Source organism: Camarhynchus parvulus, chromosome 11, assembly GCF_901933205.1.
Source record: "Camarhynchus parvulus chromosome 11, STF_HiC, whole genome shotgun sequence".
In the NCBI taxonomy this organism is placed as follows: domain Eukaryota; kingdom Metazoa; phylum Chordata; class Aves; order Passeriformes; family Thraupidae; genus Camarhynchus; species Camarhynchus parvulus.
Window position 1 is genome coordinate 12,378,547 of NC_044581.1, and position 26,254 is coordinate 12,404,800.

Genomic DNA, 26,254 nt, shown 5'->3' on the forward strand with positions numbered 1-26,254 from the left:
ACTCAGGCAGACAGTTCTTATTATGCCTGGATAATGGTTCTAGGCTTGTTTATCAGAAAGCCTTCTCATAGCCCTGTTCACTAAAGGTGCAGACCAGCAGCACAGCTCTCAGGCACAGAGAGCTCCAGCATGGCCTGGGTACGGGTGCAGCCAGTGGCACACCCAAGTAGACTTTCCCTGTGCTCCCCCATTTGCTCTCACACCATCACACAGTGCTGCACATGGCTTCTGCCACAGACATCCTTAATTGTTTTTAAATGTTGCCTTTTTTAATCCCTGATTCCATTATAACCCTGGAGTCAAGAGGAATGAGCTGTAGGGTTCCAGCCATTGCTGATGTGTGCAGTGGCAAGGAACTGAACTAAGAGGTAACTTACAGGCCAAACAGCATTGTGAATTCCCTCTCCCAACAGTCTTCTGGCCAACATCATCCTTGCTTCCTTCCTCCCTGAAAATGCTGCAGAAAGATTTTAAATTTTGACAATTACTAAAATACATTGCAAAATTTTTAACTGTCAGCCTGGGTTTTTCTCCAGTAGTTTCAATTGTCCCAGAAGACTTAATAGTCACCACTGGAGTTTTTTCAGTTCTAGGTAATAGCAGCTGAATTATTACCCCAGGGAATGAATTCTTCTATTACCATATGAATCATTTTTGTGCTACAAGAAAAAGACAAGATTCAGGGCAAATGTGCCAGCCAAATCCTTACTGGCTCCCTTCCATAGCATCTCATTGCCCATCACTCACCTTTCAGATGGTGCAGGAGGTGGCTGCCAGTGACAGAAGTATTTCTCATCAGCTGTTGAACACATGGATGTCACTCTAAACATTTTCTACTTGCAGCATTTTTTAAAAAGATAAATACTGAGTTTAGTTTATGACTAAAAGGAGTTCCATTAAGTCTGCAGCATTATAAAAAACATACCTCCTTTTCATGGGTATCTCCATCAAAATAATTGCAAAACCAGACATGTTTCAATAAGCTTTTTATTTCATAGTAAAAACAAAAGTTTGTTCTTTAAACCAGATTCCTAGTTCCAGATGTTATTAGCTCTTCAAATTAGATACAGTGCCATTTTTTCCACTTAAGAAAAAAAATAATGCTGCAAGGAAGATTTTTCCACCAAGATTGTTTCTTCAATGTTAAGTTTCACAGTTCAGTCTTAGAAGGACTGCTGAAAACAATTATTTCAATACAGTTGCTTGTTAAGTTGAACTTTTTGTGTGGTTGAATATAGCTCTCATATTATACATTTCCAATTCTGGTGAGAAATTAGTCATCCTCTTTTTTATTACACACAGTTTCTAACTTCCCCAAGAAGGTTGTGCACAGCACACCAAGTGAGCATTCTTTTTAAACCTGCAACCAAACCCAACTCCTTCCCCTTTGGAAGCTGCAGCTCTTCCTGCCACTTCTGCAAATGAGGTTGAGTTGAAGTTACACCCGAATAAGTTACCAGCCTGACAGGCAACATCATGTAAACAAAAGCATTTCAAAATGCTGTTACAGACAGCAAATGTTCTTTCATAGATAACTTACATCTACAGTCTACTAAGTCTGTGAACAGGAGCACTTCAGAGCCAGCTCTATTTATAGGCATAATGCACTTTTCAAAACAGATTCATGAGACACATGGTCACTTTACCTAACATGACATCAAAGACTGCTGAAAGGAGCCTTTGACACACGCATGGTCCTGTAAAACAATAAATATCTCTAAAGAAATGCTGCTGAGCACCTGTAACTACAAATACACAACATACAAGAGTAGCAAAAGCTGTTTGAAGGTTTATTCAGTTACAACACTGTCTTGCACTAACACGACAGTGAGTATGTCACTTCCTCCTTCAGCAGAGCCCATGCATGAACTTACAACCTCAAATTCAGGTTTTCTTACATGCTGTTTTCTGTTGGGAGACCTACTACACACATAGATTTGATCTACAAAATTGACAAAGACTACAAGTATGATTTTTAATCCACAGCTGGACAATATTTAGGCTTGTTCCTGTCTTGAAATATAGTCACTTCTTCTAAAGAAATTACACAGTAATTTGAAAGCAGCAGTGAAGCACAGGACTGCTTAAACACTTGTCCAGGATGGGTTGGTACTAAACCCAGAAGCATTAGGAAGTGCTGTTTGTAGAGGGGCAAGGCTCAACCAGGCAGGTGTTGCACTCCCCAATCACTGTGCTGTCCAGCCCTAACCTGGTGTATGGGGAAAGGGGGAACCCATCCTTAGTAACAAACATAACAGGGCACAAGATGTCAGCCTTACAAACTACTGTCATCTCCACCAACAGCAAACAGATCTGGAGATTGCAGTAAGTAAAAAATGCCAATGTAGAAATCAGCAAAGGACACTACAGCTTAAAAACCTTACAGACTAAACTAATTTACACCATGTCCACAATGATCTTATGAATGCTCTACTCATACTTCCAGTATTGGGGCTCTGCTGAAACATTTCATTATGAACACATTTTGCCCATACATCCTTTTGTAACCTTCAAAACCAGTTTAAGAAAAAAACTGCATTGCCTTTGAAAGGCATAGTAACCAGCCAGTGGCTAGTCAAATCATAGAAATAAGAACAGCAAAAAAACCCCAAACCCCAGCACAGACACAGTTCTGTTTATACAGTATCTGCTACTGTTTCTAATACTATTTTAGTAATTCTGTTCTTCAGCTTCCCAGCAATTCAGAACAGATTTTTTTTCTTCTCTAAGTGCCCTCAAGAACACAGCACAGAATCAGAATTCCTGCTGGGATCAGCAACACCAGCTGCTGTCAGAGTCTGATCCCTGCGCTCCTCACCATCACTTGTACTTTTTGAAATTTAAAGTAAAAAATCAAAGATTTACCATGACAGAACAAAATGCACATACAGACACTAATTATAGAGAAATACAAAGGAGAACATGTAATATAATGTAAACACGCTGAACTAGATTAAAGTGATTTCTGATCAGCTCTTGGTCATGACATCTGCAGGACACAAGGTACTGCAGTGGAGGAGGCAGGGTGGTGAAGTGACGCCATACTGTGCAATTCAGGTTTTTTCTCGAGAGCTCAGCACAGTTATCACGTGACACACTTGAGTTTCCTTGCATTCCTCTTCCCATTACTCAGCTGTCTTGTGCTGTGCAGTGTGTTCAGCATTAAAAGCAGGATAGCAGTGCCCTCAGTATCAGCACACACATCAGGACAAACACAGTACAGGAAGCAGGTATGTGTCCAGCAGGCAATGGAATGTTTTAACATGGGAATGAGTTCTACAGTGCATCCACACTGCTTGTCACCGGAGCTGTTAAGACTCCCAGTGCAGGTAAGGAAAGCAACTAACTGAAAATGCCTCATGGCAATTCCAGGTAAATCCTCAAATTAGTTCAGGAAAAAGTAGTCTTTTTCAGGCTGATATTTGTGTATCTTCTAGGAACTTCTCAGAATTCTTCTTTATTAAAAAAAAAATTCTCTCATCTTGAGATGTAGAAGAGATAGGAACAGTATATACACGTTTTTAGAATAAAGTCCTTCACATAAGGAGGGAAATTCTACGTCTTCACAGAAGGGAGGCAGATCTAAGTCTATTTTGATTAACTTCTTGTAGCCTCAGTTCAGTCCCATGCTTTGGAATTTGGCTGTCTCAGTGCAAACAAAGTAAGTCCTCAGTTCTCCCTTGCCTTTGACATTAATGAGTCCCCTACATTCACATGAGTATCCCAGCTCCTGTAGTATTTTGCTTGTTTCTTCTGTGACCTTTGTGTGAAAAGAATTAGAAATGCTTGTGAAATTCCTCTGATTATTCACATTAAAGCAAAATTCCACAACCAATTAGAAATAATGCCTTGGACATTGCAAGGCTCATAGTTTTACCTGGATCTTGCCAAGCTCCCCCGTGCTCTCCATTCTGCTGGCAACATTAACAGTGTTGCCCCAAATGTCATACTGAGGCTTCCGGGCACCAATCACTCCAGCAATCACAGGGCCATGATTGATCCCTGCAGAAACACAAGCAGGTGTCATTACTGAGGTAGAAAGGGATGTGATTGTGTTAGCTGTAGCTTCAGGTGAAAAAAACATCCCAAAACTTAACTCTGCAACACTTTTCTAGCAATCGGTATTAGTGCTGTTCTATAAGTGTTCATACTGAGGAGGCTCAGGAGGTCTAGGGCACAAAGCAAAATTCTTCCTCTTCTACTTTTAATATACAGAAATGAGCATTGTAATGACAATACTGTCTTTAGTCAACAGTCACTAACAGGGTACTTCACTCTTCATCTGTATCTTTCATTTCCTCCAAAGTCATCCAGCTGCACTCTTCCTGCTGCTCCCCCCCAGTGATGAGAAAAAGCCCATCCGTGGAGGAGCTTGGCCTGTCTGAACAGCTCACCAGACAATATTGCCTTTGGCTATTCAGCACTTGGACCTCCCTCATCCTGCCATTTCTCACTTGCCTGAGCTGTGGAGTTCACACCCCACAAACAGAACTCACCAACACGGAGGCGGAAGTTGTTGAAGGAATGTCGGTTGATGCCATCCAGTTTGCTCATCAGGGCAATCCCATACTCCACCATAATCCCAATGTGAGCGTGCTGCCTTTCCCTATCCTGTGCAAGTCACAACACAGATTAATGACCAAATTACAACATGAAAGGCTGTGTCAGGCTGCTACTCCAAAGCAGTACTAGAGTGACTGGAGTGTTTATAAGGATGATCTCATCCTTGTCAATGCAGAATTGCAGAATTTCAAAACTCCATTAAACACAGCTGGGATGTCTATGAGGCAACGAATGTAGTATGACTAAATTTTATAAGAAATTATTGTCTGTCCCTTAGGGTTTCACCTTTGATTTCACATATTTGGGGTATATTATTATATGCATCTTAATGTCATACACAAACCTGCTATACTGAAAACGAGCCAGAGAAATTGGTGTTAATTCTTCTGGTAACAGTTTCAGTTTCTGTGCCAGTTCTCAGGTGTCACAAAAAGCCTACTCTCCAGCTCTGAGATGGCCTTTTCTTTGGCTCCCATTCTTTGACTCCCCTATTATTAAAGCCCCTCCGTTATGCATCTAGGAATGTTAAACTACTGGAATCAAAGATGAAAGATGTAAAAAGTATGCTGGGATTACAGACTGAATACCTTAATTCAGAAATAAAATAGAACTAGGAGATAAATAGTGAATTCAGCAGGAGACAATACAATTTTGTCATCTTTTTCCACATTTCAGGAAGTCACTGTTCATGATTTACTTTTCTGTATCATGTTACATTTTGTTACTTTGAACACACCTATGCACCCACAGAATACTGAAGGCAAATTCAGAGCCAACGTACCTGGTTGTTCTCCTGGCCTGGTGTAACACTGAGACCAGCTGCTGCCATATAAGTGCTTCCAATTGTTTTTATTTTTTCAACACCACTAAATTTAGGTTTTAACAAGAGCTGTTTGAATGGAAAGAAAACAAAAACTTGAGACTTTAATATCATATTTCAGTGCAGTATTTAACCAGAAATCTTATACCATACGCATGTCTACCATAAGCATTAAACATCTCCAGCAATAGTATCACTCACATGACGATTAGATAAAATACTGAGGATTATTAGTTTCACAGTTTTGCTCTGCCCACTCAGAGGAGAAATTAAAGCACTGAAGTACTGAAATAAAGTCCTTAAAGTCAGGACTTTCAAACCATACTCCTAATGGCTTAGATGATGTACTTGAAAATCCCAACCAAATGGGAAAATATTTTTCAAGATTGCAAGACTGAAGTCAGAATATTAGTACAGCATAAAAATGGTTTTCCCCTCTAATGCTCACAGATCTAGTGAAACATTTATTTTGCAGTAAATATGTAATCCAGTGCATTTTTGACAGAAGCTTAATTACCTCATCAAAATCAGCAATGATTTCATTTAACAGCCTCAAGCATTCCAAGCCTTCTTTATTGACATCACATTCAGTGTAAAACACCTTAAAGTCTGGCACCGATGCAAACATGACACAGACACAGTCATAGGATTGATGGTACCAGTCCTAAAGGAAAGCAATAAACCCACACATTGTCAGCAGCCACATTCCCTCACAGATCCTCACACTCATGATAATTGTTTGTAACCAGTAATCAAATTACAGCTTTCCTATGGAAGTCAACCACATTTCTTATTCTAGCAGAAACATTAACAAAGTGGATTTGCCTAAGGAAAAGCTGACATTCCTTAAAGATACCTTAAACATTTTCATCCACTTGGACACTGTCACTCTTCTGAGACACAGCATTGTTCTCCCTAATGACATGCTGCGGAATGAGATTTCTTTAAAAAAAATCATTATCAATGAACTTCTCTCTGGGATATAGTATCTGCTCCTCAACTCATTTCCCTAAAAACTATGACCTGTCCTCTCTGATAAAGTCTTTGGAAAGCAGCAAATCTAATTTAAATATCTGCCAAACATAAACTGTGTCCTGAAGCTGAGCTACTAATTCTGAGAACAGATTTCACAGCAACTGACACAAGAAGTTTTCTTTTTTTTGAGGCCATCTGGTTTACAAAGGTCTTGGAATACAAACAAGAGGCAAAGATTGCAGAAGTTTACAGTCTGTGTTCTTTTTCACATCATGTGTAATATATATCACAGAAATCCAATTTGTGTCCTTCACACAGGGGAGGCTCAACACACCTCATTTCGTTTTTCTCCAATGAAATATGCAGCCACATGTGCTGGAAGTACATTTTCCAGCAAAAGCCTGTTAACATTCTCCATAGTTTCAAATTGTTCATGTTCCTTTTTAAACTTATTCTTCCACAGACAATCCAGCCGACAGTAATAGTCAATCTGCAAAGAGATCAAATATGATAAATTAAATCCATAAAATAACTCACTGAAAAATATTAGGCAATTTTCTGAAGAAGTGTAGTAGCAATAGTTTACTCAAGGCCTTTGAGTCTATATAGTTATGAAAAATGTGCTTTGAGAGCAAAGGTCAGAAAAATATGAAGCAGCCACTAAGACTAAATGTCATTTGATACCATCAGGTGTATTTACCAAAATGACACTTTAGTAATATAATTATTTTTATCTTGAATTGCTATGTTGACTTAGAATGAATACTGGTATATAAATACAGATAGATCAAAACTGGAAGAACCAGGAAGTTCTCATGACTGTGATGCAAACACTGTTGAAAACTAGAAGAATGTTCCCATACTTCCGCAGTAAAAATTCTTTCATTACCAAAACCTAATTGCAAGTGTGTTATCTGCAAGACCAGAATACTAGAAAAAGACAAGAAATATATACTAATTAAAAGCACAATTTCAAGGAACAACAATTTGCATTTTATTTAAATCAGCTTGCTGCAAGTAAAGGAACTACAGGATTGCATTTTAAATACATACCTGTTTTGCAAGTAAAACTAGGGTTATGTAAAACAGAACCAGATATAAATTAGTCATTATCCTTGGCTCTTTGATGAAAAACCTGAAAATAAGAAAGCAATACAAAGTCATCTGTATGCTTTGAGAAGATCTGCACACTGAAGTGTGAGATGAGGGAAAGAGAGTGTCTGTCCAGACTTGCACCACAGGGTCACTGTTCATTTGTGCCACTGGCTGGCTGGGGGCAGGTCCTGTCCCAACAACCAGAAAGGATTATCAGCCAGTCCAACACATGGAATGAGGCATTGCACATCACAACACACTGGCTGTTGAAACCTTGCTCCAGTAGCTGTTGTGAGATGCTGAGTGAGATGCTCAAGTAAACAGGGCTTTATCTTAATGGAGCCACCTTAATTTCCACCAGACTGAGTTTCAGCTCCCACCCCACACCACCCTACAAAAACACAGCCAACAAAACCTTGAGGTAGTAAAAGAAACTTTCTTATTTGTGGAAGGAAAGACAATAACAAATTAAAAACCTGAATTCCTGAGACAAAGACAGCAGTTAAATTATATCTGTATATGAATCACCACTCATATTTCATAGTAAGATCAGTCTTACCACATCTATTACTTTTTACAAATGTAGATTAAATTCTCATCATATGAATGATTAAGTTCACTCAAGCTTTTTTCAGGTGTGCTGACAGGTTACAGCCCCTGCAAAATACATTTATTCTAATCTTCAACTATGAGACTATGCTGAGGAATCTGAGAAAGACTTAAAAACTAACAGTAAAGCCTTTGCATGTGATTTCTCTTCAGTATTTTCAGCTTCTGCAATTGGATCAGGTAAATTGCTGTTACTTTTCAAAGTACCAGTAAGAGTTCACCATCCTATTGACTACCAAGCTTGACCCTCAGACTTTTAGCAAGGCTTTTCTTCCTAAGATCAACCTTACTATGATATTAATATTCTTCTCTCTAGTCCTTAATGTAATCCAAGGCTTCTAGGGATCTCAGAAGCCACAGACAGAATTTTTTCAGAGAACATATACTTTGTTTAAAAAGTATATGTAAAAAAAGGTGACACGGTCAAATAGGATTTCCATGTTGTTAACTTTACAGAAAGGTTTGCAGTGTCTGGCTTACATGATTTTGATATTTCAACATTCCAGTAAGTGCACAAAAATCTAACACCTCCTTAAATGAAACATAAAAGGATGAGAAACTCCACAGTGCACCTGGTACTGTTGCCATAGTTGTCTTTGTGCTGAAGGGTATTGAAAATGATGAGGTAGACAGTCACAGCAATGGACAGGAGGAGAACTTTGAGTTCGAAGCTCATTTGAAGAAATACCGAGCAGGCAATGAACCCCAGTATACAGCAGTAAGCATAATACTGTGAAAGAGGAATGTAAAGGTAAAGAGCCTTTGCATTATTCAGAACTTAGGTCTAAAAAAATGTTCAAATCACAGCAAATTCTTTGAGTTCACGGTCACTGCAATTTAAAGCAAAGAAATTACAATCACTTAAAGCTTTTTTTTTAATGGCACTAAAAGGATGAACTTAATATCAACTTTAGTTTATTTCTATAATTTGTTATGGGTAAACAAGAATATTTAAACAAAAAAAATCAACATAAATAAGCAATGCCAGATAAAAACTGAAGTGTCAAGAATTTATCTCCTGAAGTTTATTAATTTAAGCAATTATTTATTTAAAGTTTGAGAGCAATCTAAGTAGGTTCACAGTCCATAGAACCAGCAAGTCCAGTGCTCTAATCCTGTTCTGACTGTGCTTTCCCATTGTAACCTAGAGCAGATGCCCCATTCCCAGCCCCACACCAGTAACACATGGAGGCTGTGACTGGTTATCCAGCCTGAGACCCAGCTCCTCAGAAGAACTATGATGCTAATTAGCATTATCAAGCTATGGCCACTGTCCCCTTTATGGAATTGCTGAGCACTTTGCCAGGGAAATCCCAGCTCAGGCAGGGTGTCCAAGGTCAGCCTGAGCTGGCAGCACCAAGGATGGTACCAAGAGTGTGGTGCAGACAGAACTGCTGCCTGCAGCCACGGGCACAGGTGTCAGGTGCTCAGCTGGCATACTTCAGCTCCGAAATTACCTCAGCTTCTGCTCCTCAAGAATTCATTTCTCTTTATGCACAAAGCACAGTTTTCCCACCTGTAATAGCACAGGCCTACCACAGAACTGTGAGATTCTTGGCTAAATAATTAACATTTCTACTTAAGTGAATGGAACCAGGACAATTTGTGAAGCAACTCCTAATCAGAGCCCATATAATAAACATTATACTAACTCTGTCATCCTAAAGACATTGAGTCTACCTCCAAAAGATATGGAACACTCTTCCTCAAACCAAACCTCTGGAAAAGGAACCACTATGTACAGAGTGCCAAGAGAGGTCTGTCAGCCACTTAAGCCCTTTCACTCTGTAAACACACTTTACTGGGACACTTGCAAGTTCAGCTCTCATCTTTCATACTCAAGCATTATCATCATCCTGTTCTGCTGGTTTTTTCCTTAAAGATTTAGACATCCTTCTCAGTCTGAAATTTCTAAAAACTAAGCCATACTTTACTTAGCACAACAGCAGCTGAATTATCTTGATTTTATAAACAATTTTTGTGCTGTCAGATATCTAAAAAAGGTTCCTTTTATACAGCAATAGGACCTGCCATTTATCAGTAATGTACACCATATTCAAAGATCAGGCCTAAGATGCATTCACTACTTACAGTTTCCTCTATGCAGGAATGAGTTGTGTTTCCAAAAGCCTGATGTACAAACATGCAAGAACAAAAAATCACCAGGTGAGCACAATGTGCATTTCATTTGTGTAACTTATCAATTTTCATGAGCACCTGAATAAAAGGCTCCTCACACACCTTGCTGCACATAATTCAAAAACATATCCATCATCTAAAGGAGTGGCCAGGTGACAAAGGAGCATCCCAAACATCTGGATGAACTCAAAATAGAACACTACTTTGGCATTAAAGATAAAAAGTGAAATTCCCAGAAATAATACTTTTGTGTCACTAGTAAGTGCTGAATTTACCCTTACAGAAATGCTAGAGAACACCTTTTAAATATGCTGAGAGACCAAAGTAAACCAGAACTTCAGTTTTATACATGAATACTCCAGACTTCTGAAAATCCCTAAAGGATGCACACAAAAGCTATATATAAAAATACTAAATATCCCTTAAAACTGCCTTGTGTCATGAGCAAGTCTTCATGTTCAACAATTTTAAAAAACCAAACCCCTATCTTTATAAATAAAAAGAAAAAATATAAAACTGTTGCCATCTATCATGACATCATCCTACATGATAAGAGTTGGACTTTGATGATCCTTGTGGTGCTTTCCAATTCAGGATGTTCTATGACTCTATACCCACCATCCAAGACTAATTTCATTTAAATCCTAGAAATTAAGATGGTACTCTACTCACATAAGTGGTAGCATTCAGGTCATTTGATCCAGTAAAGTTGGCAGGTTTGTTCTTTTCAGTAGTCTTGATTTATTGGAGGGGAAGAAAAAAAACCCACATCAATAAAACCAGCATACAAAGTAATTAGCAGGTAATCACTGTTTTTTTTCCTATGTATTTTACAAAGAGTATTGATCTCGTTGTCTTTTCACTGCTACTGAATAAATGTTGAAATACAGTTGCATCCCATGTAGTTGTACTAAACATATATGCACACACAATCTGCAAGAAGGTTAAAATTTACTTATTTTCTAATTGGGGGTAAAGGTTTACATTATGGCTATGTTAATTTAGCAGCTATCTGGCACAAACATGTGGTTTTGTCTCACCCCCCAGTTTCACAGCTGCTGTTCCTGTTTTCTTTCAGTCTGTCTCTGGTGGTGTTCACATGACACCACTGTGAGTCAATTCAAGGACCTAAGCCAGCAAAAAAAACACCCTATGAAAGAAAATTAAGCATTTTCTGCAGTATTGCTTTCAGAAGGAACTCCCCATGGAATCAGAAGAATGGCAAGGCAAAGGAACACATGGGATCAGGACACCAGTTTTAGTAGTTAACGATCAGTTAAGGGGAGCTGTTAACACACAGAGCTTGTTTAAATAAAAGAAACCAGCACAGTTATTCAAATGTACATGGCCTGGGTGCAATATAATATTCAAACTAAATTTAAAAGACAGATGCCATTTCCACTTTACTTCAGCAGTACCTACCCCCAATGCCTTTGCTTTTAGAAGGGAGCCAAGCTATATTCTTCCCTCCCTCACCCACGTTACTACCAGTGAGTGCAAATACCACAGCGAACTGCTTAGTGTGCTGCCTGCCACTGCCAAACGTTTCAAACCACATTAAAACAGAAAAACATCTTAGTGAGGAGGGTTACAATCAAGAGCTGTTATAAGTGCTGTCTTGAAAACCAGAAAAGTTTGTAGAACTGAAATCTATCGAGTGTACTTCCAGTTCCACAAACTAGGAGCTTTTATTTTTAATGCTTTTACTTGACATCATGCACTACTCCTGTGCGAATCAACTCGTGTTGTAAGGCAGGCATTAGAAAAAGCAGCAAAATCTGGTACTTGATGAAAAGAAAGCAGGAAGTTACTGAAACTGTGGATTTTACAATAAGTTCATTAATGCATGTGATTACTTACCAAGTTAAAAATGGCTATAATCAGCAAGGCAGCTATAGTGATGACTGCTAGAGGCAGCCTAAGCAAAGGCATTGTTTCCACCTTCTCTGAGACAGCACACAGATGGCGCAGGGGAGGCCACTGGTCTGAGCAGCACTTCTGTAAACACAATTAATTAGTTTCAGTAACAGATAACACTTTGATACAGGGAAAGAAATATTTCTAAATATAAAGTTGACCTTTTTTCTGCAGGAGAGTGTCAAGAGCCTTCACTGGAATTCTAATTTAGAATCTCCTCATTCTGAGTCAATGTCTAGCACCTTTCCCCAACCGAAAATAGAGACAATGCTTCCTTTCTTCAAACGGGTTGGGTTTCTGAATTTGTGCTTTAAAAATACAGAATTACGATCTGTTTGAAAGTTTTAGAGAAAAGCTAATAAAAATGCAGTAAAAATTTTGTGGAGGTTTTTTTCATTATAGAGCTATAATATTTGGAACTATATGTTCAGATTAATAAATTGAAATCAACCCTGGACAGTCCCCATTCTTGCCATCCCTATGTCCTCCAATTGTTGCTATAGACAAAAAAAAAATCCAGTAAAGCACATAATTTTAATGACTGCAAGCATTATTCCGTTATTTGGCTACACCAAAACACTCCCAAGCATAAAACTCAAGTCTCATGCAACTGCAGTCCTGGAATTTTCTATTTTGTCCATGTGTTTCTACACATGTAGAAAAAACACATGAATGCATATACACACACGTCTCTCTCGCTCTCCAGACATATATGCAAAAATCCATGTTTATACATATATAGATACCATACATACATAAAATCCATAAATCTGTCTAACCATACAATTAAATAAGTCATAAATCTTTATCCCATATCCTGAGTGCAATTCCCTCATTTTTTTCTTTCCCCTTTACACAGTTTGACCATGGCTCTGAAGAGACTTTCTTTCCCTGGAGAGCTCCATCCCCTCACTGGGTGCCGCAGTGCAGTGGTGCTGCACGTCCCTGCTCTGGCACAGTGCAGGTTTGATGAGTGCAAGGAACATTCTAGAATCCCTTCTCTAAAATCCCTTCCCTCTCCCCACATTGCTCCCAGGCAGTTCTTGACTTTTTTTTTTCTGTATCATTGAACTCTCTGTCACTATGGGCTCTCTCTGTCACTATATATTTTTAACCACAAATTGCATGTGTTTAATAATGCAAAGAAAAAGGAACTACAAGTGCAAAGTGTCCCAATTGATGTAATGGTGAATTTGGAATTCTAACAGCCATGAAATCCTTGCCAATAAATTATTCATATGTTTGCAATTTTCATTACACTTCATAAATTATTATGAAAACTCATCTTCTGTTCCAACATATTTCAATATTGTTTCCAGAATAGAGAATTACAGTATTTACAACCAAAATTACTATTAATGACAAACATTAAAATACATTTTAGAAAACCAACCCCATGTCCTCCCTCCTACACATCTATTTTTGCACTCAAATAATTCTGAATTATTGTGAGAATTTTCAGACATGAAAATCTGTTTCAGGCAATGGAATCTTCTGGTAACCTGAGGTTCAAGGCTCCTGTAACTTCTATTGAAATTACTAACATTTCATCAGCCTAAAATACAGACCAAGTTGCTGAAATATATCCATCCACTTTTGAAAACAGGAAGTGTTTTTTAAAGTAAACTTACCAGACATTTCTCAGCAAAGCACACAAACAAAATAAGTGCAATGATGACTGCAACAACTCCAAAGGAAATTCCCAGTTCTGCAGTTCTAAACAGAAGAAGAAAACACTAAAAAACCAAGTTTAAATATGGTTTTTCTTCAAATACCACTGAATAACAGTAACATCACACTGGTTATGGTTGCTCTGTTGCACAATCACAGCTTTAAGAGATTCTGCTCCTGATGGCCTGAGCCACTGCCCTGTGCATAAACCACATGGAAACTGCACTGCAACAGCCATGAAAAACAAAGGTGCCATACACTTCAGAATTATCCATCCTCTGCTTTCTTGGAGCTGTGACTAGCAGCTCAAAGCTGCCTCCTTGTAGCTCTACAGAAAAGGATCACTGAGCACAGTCCAACCAGCTAAATCCCATTTTCCTACTGCTCAGCAGCCTTACCGCCAACTGCTTTTATAAAATAGTATTTCTTAACTGACCTCCTCCCTGTGTGTACTAAGCAAACAAAATATTAAAGAAACACTTCTATTTTATTTTCATACTAATATCTTGGCTCTTATGCCAACAACATGAATGCAAATCCCTTATCATGGGGTAAATTAATGTATGTTTCTTAAATTTAACCCCTCAGGAACTCCAAAAAGTTCTGAAAAGAACCTCCACATGCATTTCACTTTAGCTGTTGGTTAATTTGAATTATAAATAATTAAAATACCAGCACTTACTTTGGCATGATAAGCATCTGGATCACAAATATACAGAGGAACACAAAACTGGCACATGCAAAGTAACTCTTGAGTTTCAGAATAGGAATGGTGCGGTACTGAAACACAGAGAGAACAAAGCATCAGGGCCATTTCAGGGGTGCTTCTTCTTAATTTTATTACACTCTTGTGATGACACACATATACAAGTTTATACTGTATTATTAACAATGTACTAAAGCAGAACAAAAGAAGGCCACCACCAAAAAAACCCAATCACTTGAACATCTTTCAAGAAAACAGCCCAGGCCAAAGGATAATTTCCAAATTTCCAACCTAGAGGGAAATCCAGACAGTATATAAAACAGCTCTCCACAGATGCCCATGGTCCAAATCCTTATCAGGAAAGGACATACACAGAAGTAAACCTAAAGTGTATGTACAGACCTGTCACCCTAGTTTTTTAAGATTTTCTAGGCCATTCTTGTGGTGAACTTTCTCAGACGCTTTCTGTAAATAACTGATTGTTTTGTCTTCTTTTATGGAAGAGGAGAAAGTTGACAGACTGTTAGTTTGACCAGTGTCATTGGAGAGGTGTCACTATCACCCTCCAATCCACTGTCACTTTTAGAAAACTGTAAATGTTAGAGTCAGGAAAATAAACGCTCTCTTTCTTCCTTCACCTTGAGAAGGTAGCGTGCTTGTGTTCTTTTGTGTTGTTTAGTGACACAGACCCACACCAGTAACTACATGCACAGCACAGTAAATTTAACAGCAGTTATTCAAACAGAAAAACTACACTGCACCTAACAAATATCAGCATTATATCTACCATGGAACAGCCACAGCAAACAAAGTGTTTTCATTATGGATACAGAAATTTTTTTTTCTTTCCTTCTTTAAATCTTATTACTTTTGAGGGAAGTCATTTATATAAAAAAATTATCAAACTCCCACTGACTCCCTTATGGCAAGAATTTGACTGCAGATTAGAGACAATCTTATTTAAGCTCAGAATTTTCATTCTCAAGGAAGAATGACCAGTTCAAACACTCCTGAAATCTGCTTTCCATTAGTTACCAGAAACCTCTTAGGAGGTCACCTCCAGAATCCAGTTTCAGAATGCAAAATTTCAAAAATATTCTTACACTGCTCTGAGGGGCAAATCAAAGACCAGAAAGGATTATTTTGCTCTTACCAACCTCTTTTTCAAGGCCAGGTTCTGCAAAGATCAGTGAGAATCCACAGAAGTCATCTGACCTGCCACACCAGGGACTGCAGCCAGAGAGAGACAGGGGTCACCAGGAGCACACAGGGCCAAGGACAGGACACAGAATCATCCTGCACCTGAGACCCACAGCCACTCCCAACACACTGATGCTTCTGCAAGGTCTTTATGTTTCATAGCAGAACAAAGCAGTGAAAATATAACATTTTTACTCATCTGACAGACAGATCCACAATACTCACAGACAGCAACATCTGCCAGCTACATGAAAAATGTAGCTCCAAACCTTCCTGAAGGCTAAAGAATAGGAAAGTGTAACAGCAGATGTTAGAGAGGGCTCACAGCCTCCAAAAACTTCCCCTAAATAACATCAGACTCCTATTAGGAATACCTGAGGTACAGCATTCCTAGAATTTTGATGGAAGAAAGAGTTTTTCTTCTGTAATTCAGTGTTTTAAGAATTTGCTAGGAATTTAAATATTGTATTTTAAATTAAAACAAAACCAAAAAAAAGAAAACTCAAACCACCATCACTGCCTGTATAAGTCTGTTTTTAAATGCAAATTCACTGCCAAAGGAATTATCTGCCCCTGACAGACCATTTGCCTTCAGTGGACCAGACACTAAAGCAACTTTATTACCCCCAAAACTGTTTTGACTTTATATATAGTCTTTTGTTCAGAACAGCACCTCATCTCATGACACTTCATGTTTTAATAAAGAAAACATTGAACAGCAAGACTGATCACTGGCTTCTTGCTAAATAATGCAGTGACACTTTCATATTTAAATTAAATAATAAAATAGAAACTAAATAAAAACAAAGACCAAAAAAAGGGGCAAGACAAAAATCCTGATAACTTTATGCGTATATTTTATATGTAGGCTTAAATTGAGAATACTGGTTAATCCCAAAGAAAAGATGGAGAATAAATGAAAGTACTGCATACGTAGTTGAACTGAGGCCTTCAATGGTTGACATCATTTCATCATAAATATCTTCCTCTATCCTTCCCTTTTGAGATGAATTTCTGAGGATGAAAAGAAGTCTGTGTGACAAATGCTACTCAGAAACAAGTAACGGGTACAGAGCACACTTTCTCAGCACACAGTGGGGCAAGCCTCCAGGGAAAAGTTAAACCAGAATGCTCCAAACTGATTAAAAAATACACCCAGGAGCACTTTACTAAGCATTTCTCTAGTTACCCAAATCATGCATTTTTTCAAGAAGCATTTTAACAAACTGAGGGAACGTTCCACAAGTGAAAATCAGCTCCTTATTTAACTCAGTGCTATGGGTACCATTGACAATTCTTATCACATTGTAATATAAATTTGCTTGCGGCAACCCAGCAAGCAAAACAGAATCTGAATGACTGGGGGGACAGTAAGAGCAGAATCTCCTTTTAGAGTCTGCTAACAATAACACACATGAGCTGAGAAATCTTCCAAAGGCCAAAGATTTAGCTTAACCTTTCTAAGGCAGGACTACCATACACACAGTGATGAATCAACCAAATGATCACATCCTTACAGCACACTGAAGTGCAAGAGGAGCACAGGAGCACAAAAAAAGAGAAAAGAAGGTACTTGACAAACCTATCAGAAGTTCTCTGGCGCCCAGCAGAACACAAAGGTATTTCCTAAATAAAACAGAAATTCAGAGTAAGTTACACATTCTTTGAATAGCAAACAGCTATGGAAAACAAACATCAAGAAACTACCAAAACCATTTTTATTCAGAAATAAAATAAATCAAGAACCATTCTCAAACAGAAATGTTTCTAAAAACCAATCCTTTCCAGTGATGTTTTCTGCTTTAACAAGCGAGAAGTGAGTGTTTTCTGACAAAAAAGATTGTTAGATCTTCCCTCTTATTTTTCTCTACACACCAAAATAATTAAGCAAGCACCAGCAGAAGCAAGCAGACTGGAAACCACTTCCACACATCTGAATGGATGCTTAAATTAAAATTTACTACAGCCGTGGCTCCAGGACCACACCTGACAGCATGCACATCTCCTGCTTTCAGAAAGGGAAGATGGAAGGAAAAATTAGTTTTCTTATATTTTAAAATCTTAAAAACCTTAAGAATTCTTGATGTTAAAAATTCTTTACTGATAAAATCCAGTTGCAAGGAGAGCGTGTGGAGGGATTATTTTCTATACATTTCAATTAAGTATTGAGTGTGTCCATCTGATTTTCTTATAAAAACCACATGGACCAGGCAGGATCTCAAAATGGGAAAAATAATAGGGAAAATAGATAGTTTTGCTTTGAGGATGTACTATGATTATAGTGTGCTAGAGAGATTGGCAGTGTGAGAATGGTGAAGGTCTGACAGGAGGAGAAAGTCAGAAAGTCTGCCTTTTCTGACTGAAACAATCCAAGGAAAAGGCAACACAGCAGCAACAGCAATGCACTTCTGAGGAGAGCAGCCAGTATTTTTCTGTACCTATTCACACTTCCCCTTAAATGTTATTTCATTCATGATCTCAAATCATGTATTTCCACATAAGCTATGAGTAATAGCTTTCCATATAATTTTGCAACAAGAGGCTGGAGGGAGTTCATAAAATAGCACTTCTTAAGTTCTACTTTATCATTGTTCATCTTCCCATGCTTTTCTCACTTTTGGCACCGAGGGGTTAGACACTGTCCTACAGCCCATTAGCTCAGGGCTGGGAAAAGCACAATTCCAGCATGGAAGCTGGCAGTGCGCAGCACTGCTGCCTAACTACAGAGAGCAAGGGACAGACACCCCTCAGCTGCGAGCACTGCACACCAAGGGTCAGAGCAGCCACAAAGCCACCAAAGGCAGGTGTGGAGTGGCACCAGAGCAGTTTGCAGCACCCTGGTCACTGACCTTCCTGCGGCGGCCCTGCGAGCCTGAGCAGTCGCTGCTGACGCTCTCGCGGTGGCTCAGGTGCGCGAAGGGCCGCGCCGCCCCCCAGGACTCCAGGTACCGCGTCATCCGCACCGAGGCGCGCATCTTCAGCCCGTCGTTCACCCGCGCTTTGGGGACGTGGCTGTTTGAGAGGCATTGCTTGGACTGGCAGAAAGAAAACACGCCCATGGACAAAACAGAAATTCAGGCAAATTACAAAATACTGAAGCTCTGTAGTAGTTTAAGTAAGATTACACAAATCTCGCCGTTTTGTAGGGCTCTGGACACATCAGCAACATGTCAGCCAACCTCAATTTCTTTATCTCATTTAATTAAAGTGAGATAAAGCAAATCACAGCACAATGAATTGCCTCAGCTGCATTCACCAGACTAGGCTTGCAACACTGCAACAAACTCCAGGTTTATGTACAGTGATGCAAGGGCTCACAGGATCTTATGAACAGATAGAGTTCCCTTGCAGTCAGCACTACAGCAGGGGAAAAAGGTGCCAAACTCCTGAGCTGCTGGGGTGTATCAAAACAGTGGTTAGAAGATCCCACAAATTACAGACTCCACATTAGATTATATCTGTGTCACAGGTGCTGAGTCAGGCAGTACAGACAGTATGTACAGCAATACCCTTGCAGAACTACAGGATAAACCAAGACATCAATGACTGATAATTCTCTAACATTTCACAAGTATCTTCAAGGGAGCAGAGACCATTATAATATTCATAGGTCCTCATTCTGAGAATATGTGCTGTGTGCAGCTGGAGGGGAGGACTGCAGTATTGAAAAATATAACCAAGATTGAGTTCTTGCTAATTAAAAGTGGCTCTATGCTGTTCCTTCCTGTAGAGCTCAGGAAGGAAAGAAGTTTCTCATCTGCATTCTTTTTTCATTTGAAATATTTTACTCATCAACCACAAGCCAACTCCAAATAGCAATACTCCAGGTGTTTGTAGTTACCAAGCTCTAAGGGAGCAACCCACAGCTGCTAATTTCACACCCTGAATAGAAGGTGAATCTTACTTTTCAGATAGGGAGGAAGACGTCTGATGCTATTTTACAGGGAATATTTTAGCTGGAAGTGGCCACATAGTACAGGTATTCTTTCATTCCCCATCTTTTGACCTGGGTTTTTGAGACACTCCACACAAATACATAGTCAAATATGTGGTTTTACTCTAAGTGGGTCACGTAAGAGATTTCAGCATAACACTTATTACCTTCAATGTAATAGGCATGTCATAAAAAAGCAGGATGTGCTTTCATATCTGAACTCCCAAATCCAAGCTACCCAGGTGACTCACACCATGCTCTAATTCTGCTCCTGAATGAAAAAGCTGTATGCACCACAGAAACCTATGTACTTATGTGTGTATACACTTGAATAAATATATACGTTTAAAAACAAATACATACCCTTGGATCAACCACTAAGTAGGTTTTGATATTCATGGATTCAAGGTAAGGATCCCTCAGGTGTCCATTCCCTTCTTCTACTTCATAAGCCTTGCCTAGGTGATTTAATGTTGCTTCAGTGATGTGCACACGGCTGAGAACAGGAGAAAGAACAAGAGACCCAAACACTCACAGAAAGGTCACATTAAGCATTTCATTTACATTTCAATGGCCCCTGCTGACATTTCTGCTTTTCAGACATCCCCTGCTTTGGCAGCCAACTGAAAAATCCTGCCAGTACTTAAAATTATATTTGCAATCTTTTACTATAGTACATCATTCATAGCAAGTGTCCTAAAAAACACTTCCCATAATGAGATAGTATTGGTATAAAATTAAATTGGAATAAGCAGGGAAGTAAATGAAACAAGAAGAAATGTGATCAAAGGAGACCTGATGACTCACAAGACAGGCAGGCTCACAGGCAGGTTGTGAGAGCTGCAGGGAAAACTCATGAACAAAACACAAGCAAGCACTGCTTTGTGCTAGAAATGCATGAGGGTGGGGGGAGGCACAGAGTCTGGGGAAAGAAAACTGGGGAAGGTTTTTTGTTAACTCTGAGGAGAATTCTGAAAGTCTGCCTTTTCTGACTGAAACAATCCAAGGAAAAGGCAACACAGCAGCAACAGCAATGCACTTCTGATGAGAGCAGCCAGTATTTTTCTGTACCTATTCACACTTCCCCTTAAATGTTTTTTCACTCAGTATCTCAAATCATGTATTTCCACATAAGCTATGAATAATAGCTTTCCATATAATTTCTCAACAAGAAACTGGAGGGAGTTCATAAAATAGCACTTCTTAAGTTCTACTTTCTCATTGTTCATCTTCCCATGCTTTTCTCACTTTTCTTTGGCACTGAGGGGTTAGACACTGTCCTACAGCCCATTAGCTCAGGGCTGGGAAAAGCACAATTCCAGCATGGAAGCTGGCAGTGCGCAGCACTGCTGCCTAACTACAGAGAGCAAGGGAATCACTGTTCCATCTGCCTCTCCTTCCTAAAGCATAGGTTTGCATGAAGGTAACGTGTCCAAGACCTGAAAACTACCGGCTGTAGCTTCTAAGAAGGAGGAATAAAAACTTCCTCAGTACTTTTGAGGCCAACAGTAAGAGCTGAATTGCAGATGGTGCTGCTTTTACCTGTGTACTGGTAATTTTCTCAAAAAAAGTTTAATTGTTGCCTTGACTATACACTTTTGCAATTAAGGTGAACCTTCAAATCTGAAATTTTAAAGTTTGCTCTAAAGCATAATTTTCTTCCACAGAGACTGGGGCATTCTGGGGATGTCTGTGCCCTGAGCCTTAAAATACAGCTATGTGCTGCAGCAAGTTTCCTGTGCTTTTCCCTTTCCTCCAAAAAGCAGTACATTTACTCACTACCCACCATTCTGCATTTTACCAAGCTTCCTCTCCCCTCTCCCTCAAACCACACACTGTGTAGAACATTTCTGATCTTACTGCAAACTTCTCTTCCAGTTAGATGCCAGTGATCTCTCAGCAGTTACTAATTGCTCCCTGGGTTCCAGGATAAGCACATCACCAAGAGCTGCTCTCCCAGGCAAGCTGGAACACACACTGCTGCCCTTGCTGTGCCAGGACAGAACACCCAGCACCCTGTGTCCAGCTTCCCATGCTGGCAGCAGAATAGCACGTGCTGAGCTTCCAGGCATTTACACATCAGAGAGAACTGGTCATAAATGCCTTTTTAGTTTTGGTTTTATGCTACTCCTTTCTGCTTTAGTAGTGTATTATGCTGTTAAGAATGTAAGTAATTTTTAAAATCACAAGGAAGATGAACAAGGTTACTCTGATGCTGGACAGAAAATACTTTGAAAGCTAGAAGCTTTCCTGCATCCCTTCAAAAGTCTTTAGAATTCCTTCATTCACAAAAACTCAAGATAGATATGCTTCTTATTTTAAACAAAACCTCTGGCTGGCTCCTAATGGCAAAACTGCTTCCAAAGGAGCAGGACCAGCTGACATTGGACCAAGGAATCCCCAAAAAATAATTCCTTGCAGAGTAGGAAAATAATACAATGTATCATTTACATAGTGAATAATACCCCTTCCACCCTGTCAGGCTCTGTCTTCCACAAGTGGAAGGTGTTTCCCCGGCCAGTTTTGAAACACAAGATAGTGAGTACTACACAGCTGTAGGTAGAGGAAGTAATAAGGAAAATACTTCCAGATCAGCATGACAAATTAAACCAGCTTAATTCCTTACCAGTTTATCAACTGTAAACCTGACAACCATACAGGAATAATCAGAGTTTTCAAGATTAGGCAGAGGTCCTAAACGTGACTAACAAAGTGTGGGTTTGTGCCATATTCAGAGTCATGCTGTTTGTTTTACCAACAAAAGAAACTTTACGACTCTGTACTCTTGTTTAATCACACTGAATCAACACATTAAACCCTTCAGCCTGGCTGGTGGTGTAACTGTTAACCAAGTTCCAAGTACCTTTCTTTCTGTTTCAGTCACCAATGCAACAAAGTATTTTGATATTTATAACCTCTTATCACTTAATAAACCCACTTTAATTTTTAAGTCACAAGCATACACCTAAAAGCTGTCTGAGGTACACAAATAATAAGAAAAGCTATAACATCACTGGTTAGAAACACTTACTAAAAGAAACAAATTTGCAAAAACTACCACGACACAAAAAAAATAATGGTCTCATTTGGGAATGAAAAAAGAAAAAGTCCTATAATGGCCCTTTTTAGTGTAAATTACCAAAATAGGAACGAAAAAAAGAGGGTTTCTTAGATTATTTCTAATCCTTAAATTTAACTTAGAAAGCAGGAAAAGAATATACTTTCCTAAACGAAGAAAATGAAAATGTGGGTGGTTTTGAAAAACATTTATATTCGTTCTGTTCAATCAGTGTCTTCAAAAGGCTACAAGAGACCAGCCTCAGCCCCAATGAACAGCAGCACATGGCAAGCTGTAGCTCAGCCTCAATCCTCCCATGCAGTACCACTCCCTTCCTCCCTTCTGCCCATGGCAAATGCACAACAAACAACAGATCCAGACTCTCCTTGCTGGGATACTCCCCATCAGGGTGCATTTTAATTTCTGAGTTGCTTATGAGGTTTGACTGGTGAATATAGAGCTGACATAAATCAAGTGGAGCGGATCGATGCATTAGCGGAAACACTGGGTAAAGACAGCTTGCCCTAGTTGACCTAAGGAGCACAACTGTTCTCTGACTAAACTCACAGACGTAGAATTACCCCTATGTACAGCGTGGATTAACTAAGTCAACATAATGCACATGTTTCTCCCATGAAGGGACAGTCAAGAAGCAGCCTGTTGCCTAAGAATAGAATTTTATAGCTCACTGAAAATGCAATCAGAAAATACGAACATTTTACAGCTCTGCTAAGTACACATCTGTCCCATTTCCACCAGCCCGGGTGAGGAAGTGACAGACCCGGGGCTGCGCCAGCCCGGCTCAGAGGGGACCCAGCCCCGGCCCTGCATGGAGGGGACCTGGCACAGAAGGGACACGGCCCCAGCCCCGCGCGGAGGGCTCTCGCTCACCCCGGCACTCCGGCGGACTCCATGCGGTTGGCCAGGGACACGTCGTGTGACCACACGTCGTACTGCCACTTCCTGAGGCCGATGACCCCGCACAGCACGTTCCCGGAGTGGATCCCAACCCTCATGTTGATGTCCACGCCTGTGGCTTCTCTCACCTGCCTGGGGAGGCATCAGGGGTCAGAGCACACTTGTCATTTCATCTCCTCCCTCCTGTCTCATCATACACTTGGTGCAAAACTTACAATCAGAACCATGCAACTACAGCCAATAAATACACTTTGAATGTTGACAAGAAAACAAAATACTTAATTCAATATCTCAAATCTCAATATCTGCACAGTATCTGTATTTTAATCAGCCTTCTGTGTAACACTTACTTTATTGCTTCACACATGTCGAGCCCCATTTTAACACAGTTCCTAGCATGAACTGGTAAGGACACAGGCAGGCCTGACACACAGTAGTAACAGTCTCCCAGGATTTTTATTCTCATGCATTCGTTCTCCTGCAAAATTACACCAAACATTTTTACAGGAAAAAATTAACTGCAAGTAGGCTAACAGCTCCAAAGGCTCTGGTTTGAGAAAGTCAGGCTGTGTTCACTCCTTGTTGAAACAAAGCTTACTTATTCTGCCCCATGTCTGAATGCCTGGACATTGCTCACTGGAGAAAACAAAAATGACCACATTTCTGAAATAAAAACCGTCTTGTTAGTTTCTTGCCTTTTTCTTGGAACTGTGTGAAACTGAAAAAATCATAAAAAAATAAAACCGTCACAATTTACCATCTAAAAGATGAAATCTACTTATCTATCTTTTAATCTTCATCTGAATTATGGGCAGTTTTCCCTCTATTTTTACATAGCAGCCTCATAAGTAACAGTGTGAGGTGTCATAAAACCTCCCAGCACTGAGGGAAAACTTAAAATGGTCAGATGCCCAACCTGGTAGTTGTGCAGATGCAAAATGGGTTTTTTGTTATTTCAAACATGACTGAAGAGGAAGCTGGGACACACTACTGTTTGCTATTGCTAATAAAAACCCACAATACTAAATGGTAGCAAAATATTTTTTCTTAACTGTGCAGCAGAGCATACTGCTGCCAATGTCTGGCAGGACAGAGCAAAAAGTCTCTGATACTGTCTTTTGTGAACACTTTACTGAAGAATTTTAACTACAAAGGTTGCAAGCAAGCCAGGGCTAATTCTGCAAGGCTGTGTAATGTTTGATGAGCAGAGATGGCTTAATTTGGGCCAGCCAATAGCTCCAGCTGTTCAACACTACCTGCTGTGGGAACACAGTTCCTAAATCAACTCCAAAATCAGCCCAAATATGTGGCGATTTCCCAAACTGAGCTGTTCTCCCTCATCAGTTAAAGGCTTAGGGAGCATCCATCATTGTCCACACCTTAATCCACCCCAGTGGGTTCTGAGCAGCGCCACAAGTGACAAGCTCAGGGGAATCAGCAGGGAAAACCAGCCCTGGATTAGAGTGGCTGCACTTCAGCATCCAGCTCAGTGTCCAGCTTAGACATCAGTTTTTATTAGGTAAATTGGAGCTTGCAAGATTTGTACATTATGGAAAAGATGACAGAATACTCCCTGGCAGAACAAAAATAGCACAAAAAGCAGGAACCTCTTCTCACAGCTCAACCACAGAGTTGCAAAAGACCTTGACTCACTAAATCCAGACATTTCAGTGCAATTTGCATACAGCAGTGAGAAGTTGAAACTCATCACTCAAAAGCTATAATTTTTTTTCTATTTTTCTGTCTGCAAAACAGTTACAAAACTTGGTATACCAAGTGTGTTTAACCTCAGCTTGTACTTCAGCATTAAAAGAAATTTTGCCATTTGTCAACTAAGATGACAGAGTAAGTTATGTCTTTATAGCTGCTTCACAACCATACAATTGCAATAAACATAGCAAAACTTTTATTTGCCAGTACCTAAACACTGAATTCAGATAAATGCAAAAATTAGCTGTGTAATTTAGTCAACAATATTACTAGCATCTTAGTCAGGTTTTATTCAATGATATATTTAAGAATTTATTCAGTGACATCCACAAAGGTTTAATTACAGCAATTTCACTCCTCTGCTACATTATTCATTTCAGAGTTTTCCAACTTTTTATGACAAATTTTTAGGATTGCACAAACACAACATACAATCATGTCGGTGATACAGTCTCTGTAATCTAAGAACTACAAACCTGAGTTTGTGATTACTGCTGCAAAAGATTACCCTCAAGCACCTGTAAGTGGTAACAATTCCTGCTAGGCTGAAGGGTCAGTATTGAGGGTGTGTCTTAACAAGGACAATTTTAAACTACTCCCCAGCCTTACACTTTTTTGTCAGGATCCATTCGTAACAGGAAGCTTTCTTTAGTTCACTCCTGAGCTAAAGAACTCTTTGCCTGATGCCTCTGAATTTATGAATTTAAGTGTGTGTCTGAGAGTTTTCCATTTGTGGAGTCAAACAACCCTTCGAGATGAACACAGCAGAGCTCCTCAGTGGAGTTTGTACACAGAACCTCCCACAGCCCTGCTGCAATCCCTTACCACCATCAGACAATTTCCCAAATGATACAGATAAACCTCCACACCCAAGAACTGGAATTACAGTAGCAACTTGCTACATTTCCCATTTTTGATTTACATTTTGTTTTAATGTGA

The 26,254-nt window shown here is 39.5% G+C and overlaps 1 protein-coding gene across 1 annotated transcript in view; it reads right to left on the bottom strand.

Moving 5' to 3' along the window:
• Positions 1 to 971: 971 nt before the first annotated feature.
• Positions 972 to 26,254, bottom strand: part of ADCY7 (adenylate cyclase 7) — a 59,820-nt gene continuing 34,537 nt past the window's right edge. Inside the window, 20 exon segments of the mRNA XM_030956182.1 lie at positions 972 to 3,760; positions 3,878 to 4,002; positions 4,497 to 4,611; positions 5,345 to 5,452; positions 5,901 to 6,047; positions 6,693 to 6,848; positions 7,412 to 7,493; positions 8,635 to 8,792; positions 10,154 to 10,192; positions 10,874 to 10,936; positions 12,062 to 12,199; positions 13,750 to 13,834; positions 14,472 to 14,569; positions 15,653 to 15,725; positions 16,629 to 16,709; positions 17,278 to 17,321; positions 18,545 to 18,730; positions 19,993 to 20,125; positions 23,579 to 23,737; positions 23,956 to 24,083. Of these exon segments, the coding sequence (XP_030812042.1) occupies positions 3,614 to 3,760; positions 3,878 to 4,002; positions 4,497 to 4,611; positions 5,345 to 5,452; positions 5,901 to 6,047; positions 6,693 to 6,848; positions 7,412 to 7,493; positions 8,635 to 8,792; positions 10,154 to 10,192; positions 10,874 to 10,936; positions 12,062 to 12,199; positions 13,750 to 13,834; positions 14,472 to 14,569; positions 15,653 to 15,725; positions 16,629 to 16,709; positions 17,278 to 17,321; positions 18,545 to 18,730; positions 19,993 to 20,125; positions 23,579 to 23,737; positions 23,956 to 24,083 (2,265 nt within the window). The 3' untranslated portion in view covers positions 972 to 3,613.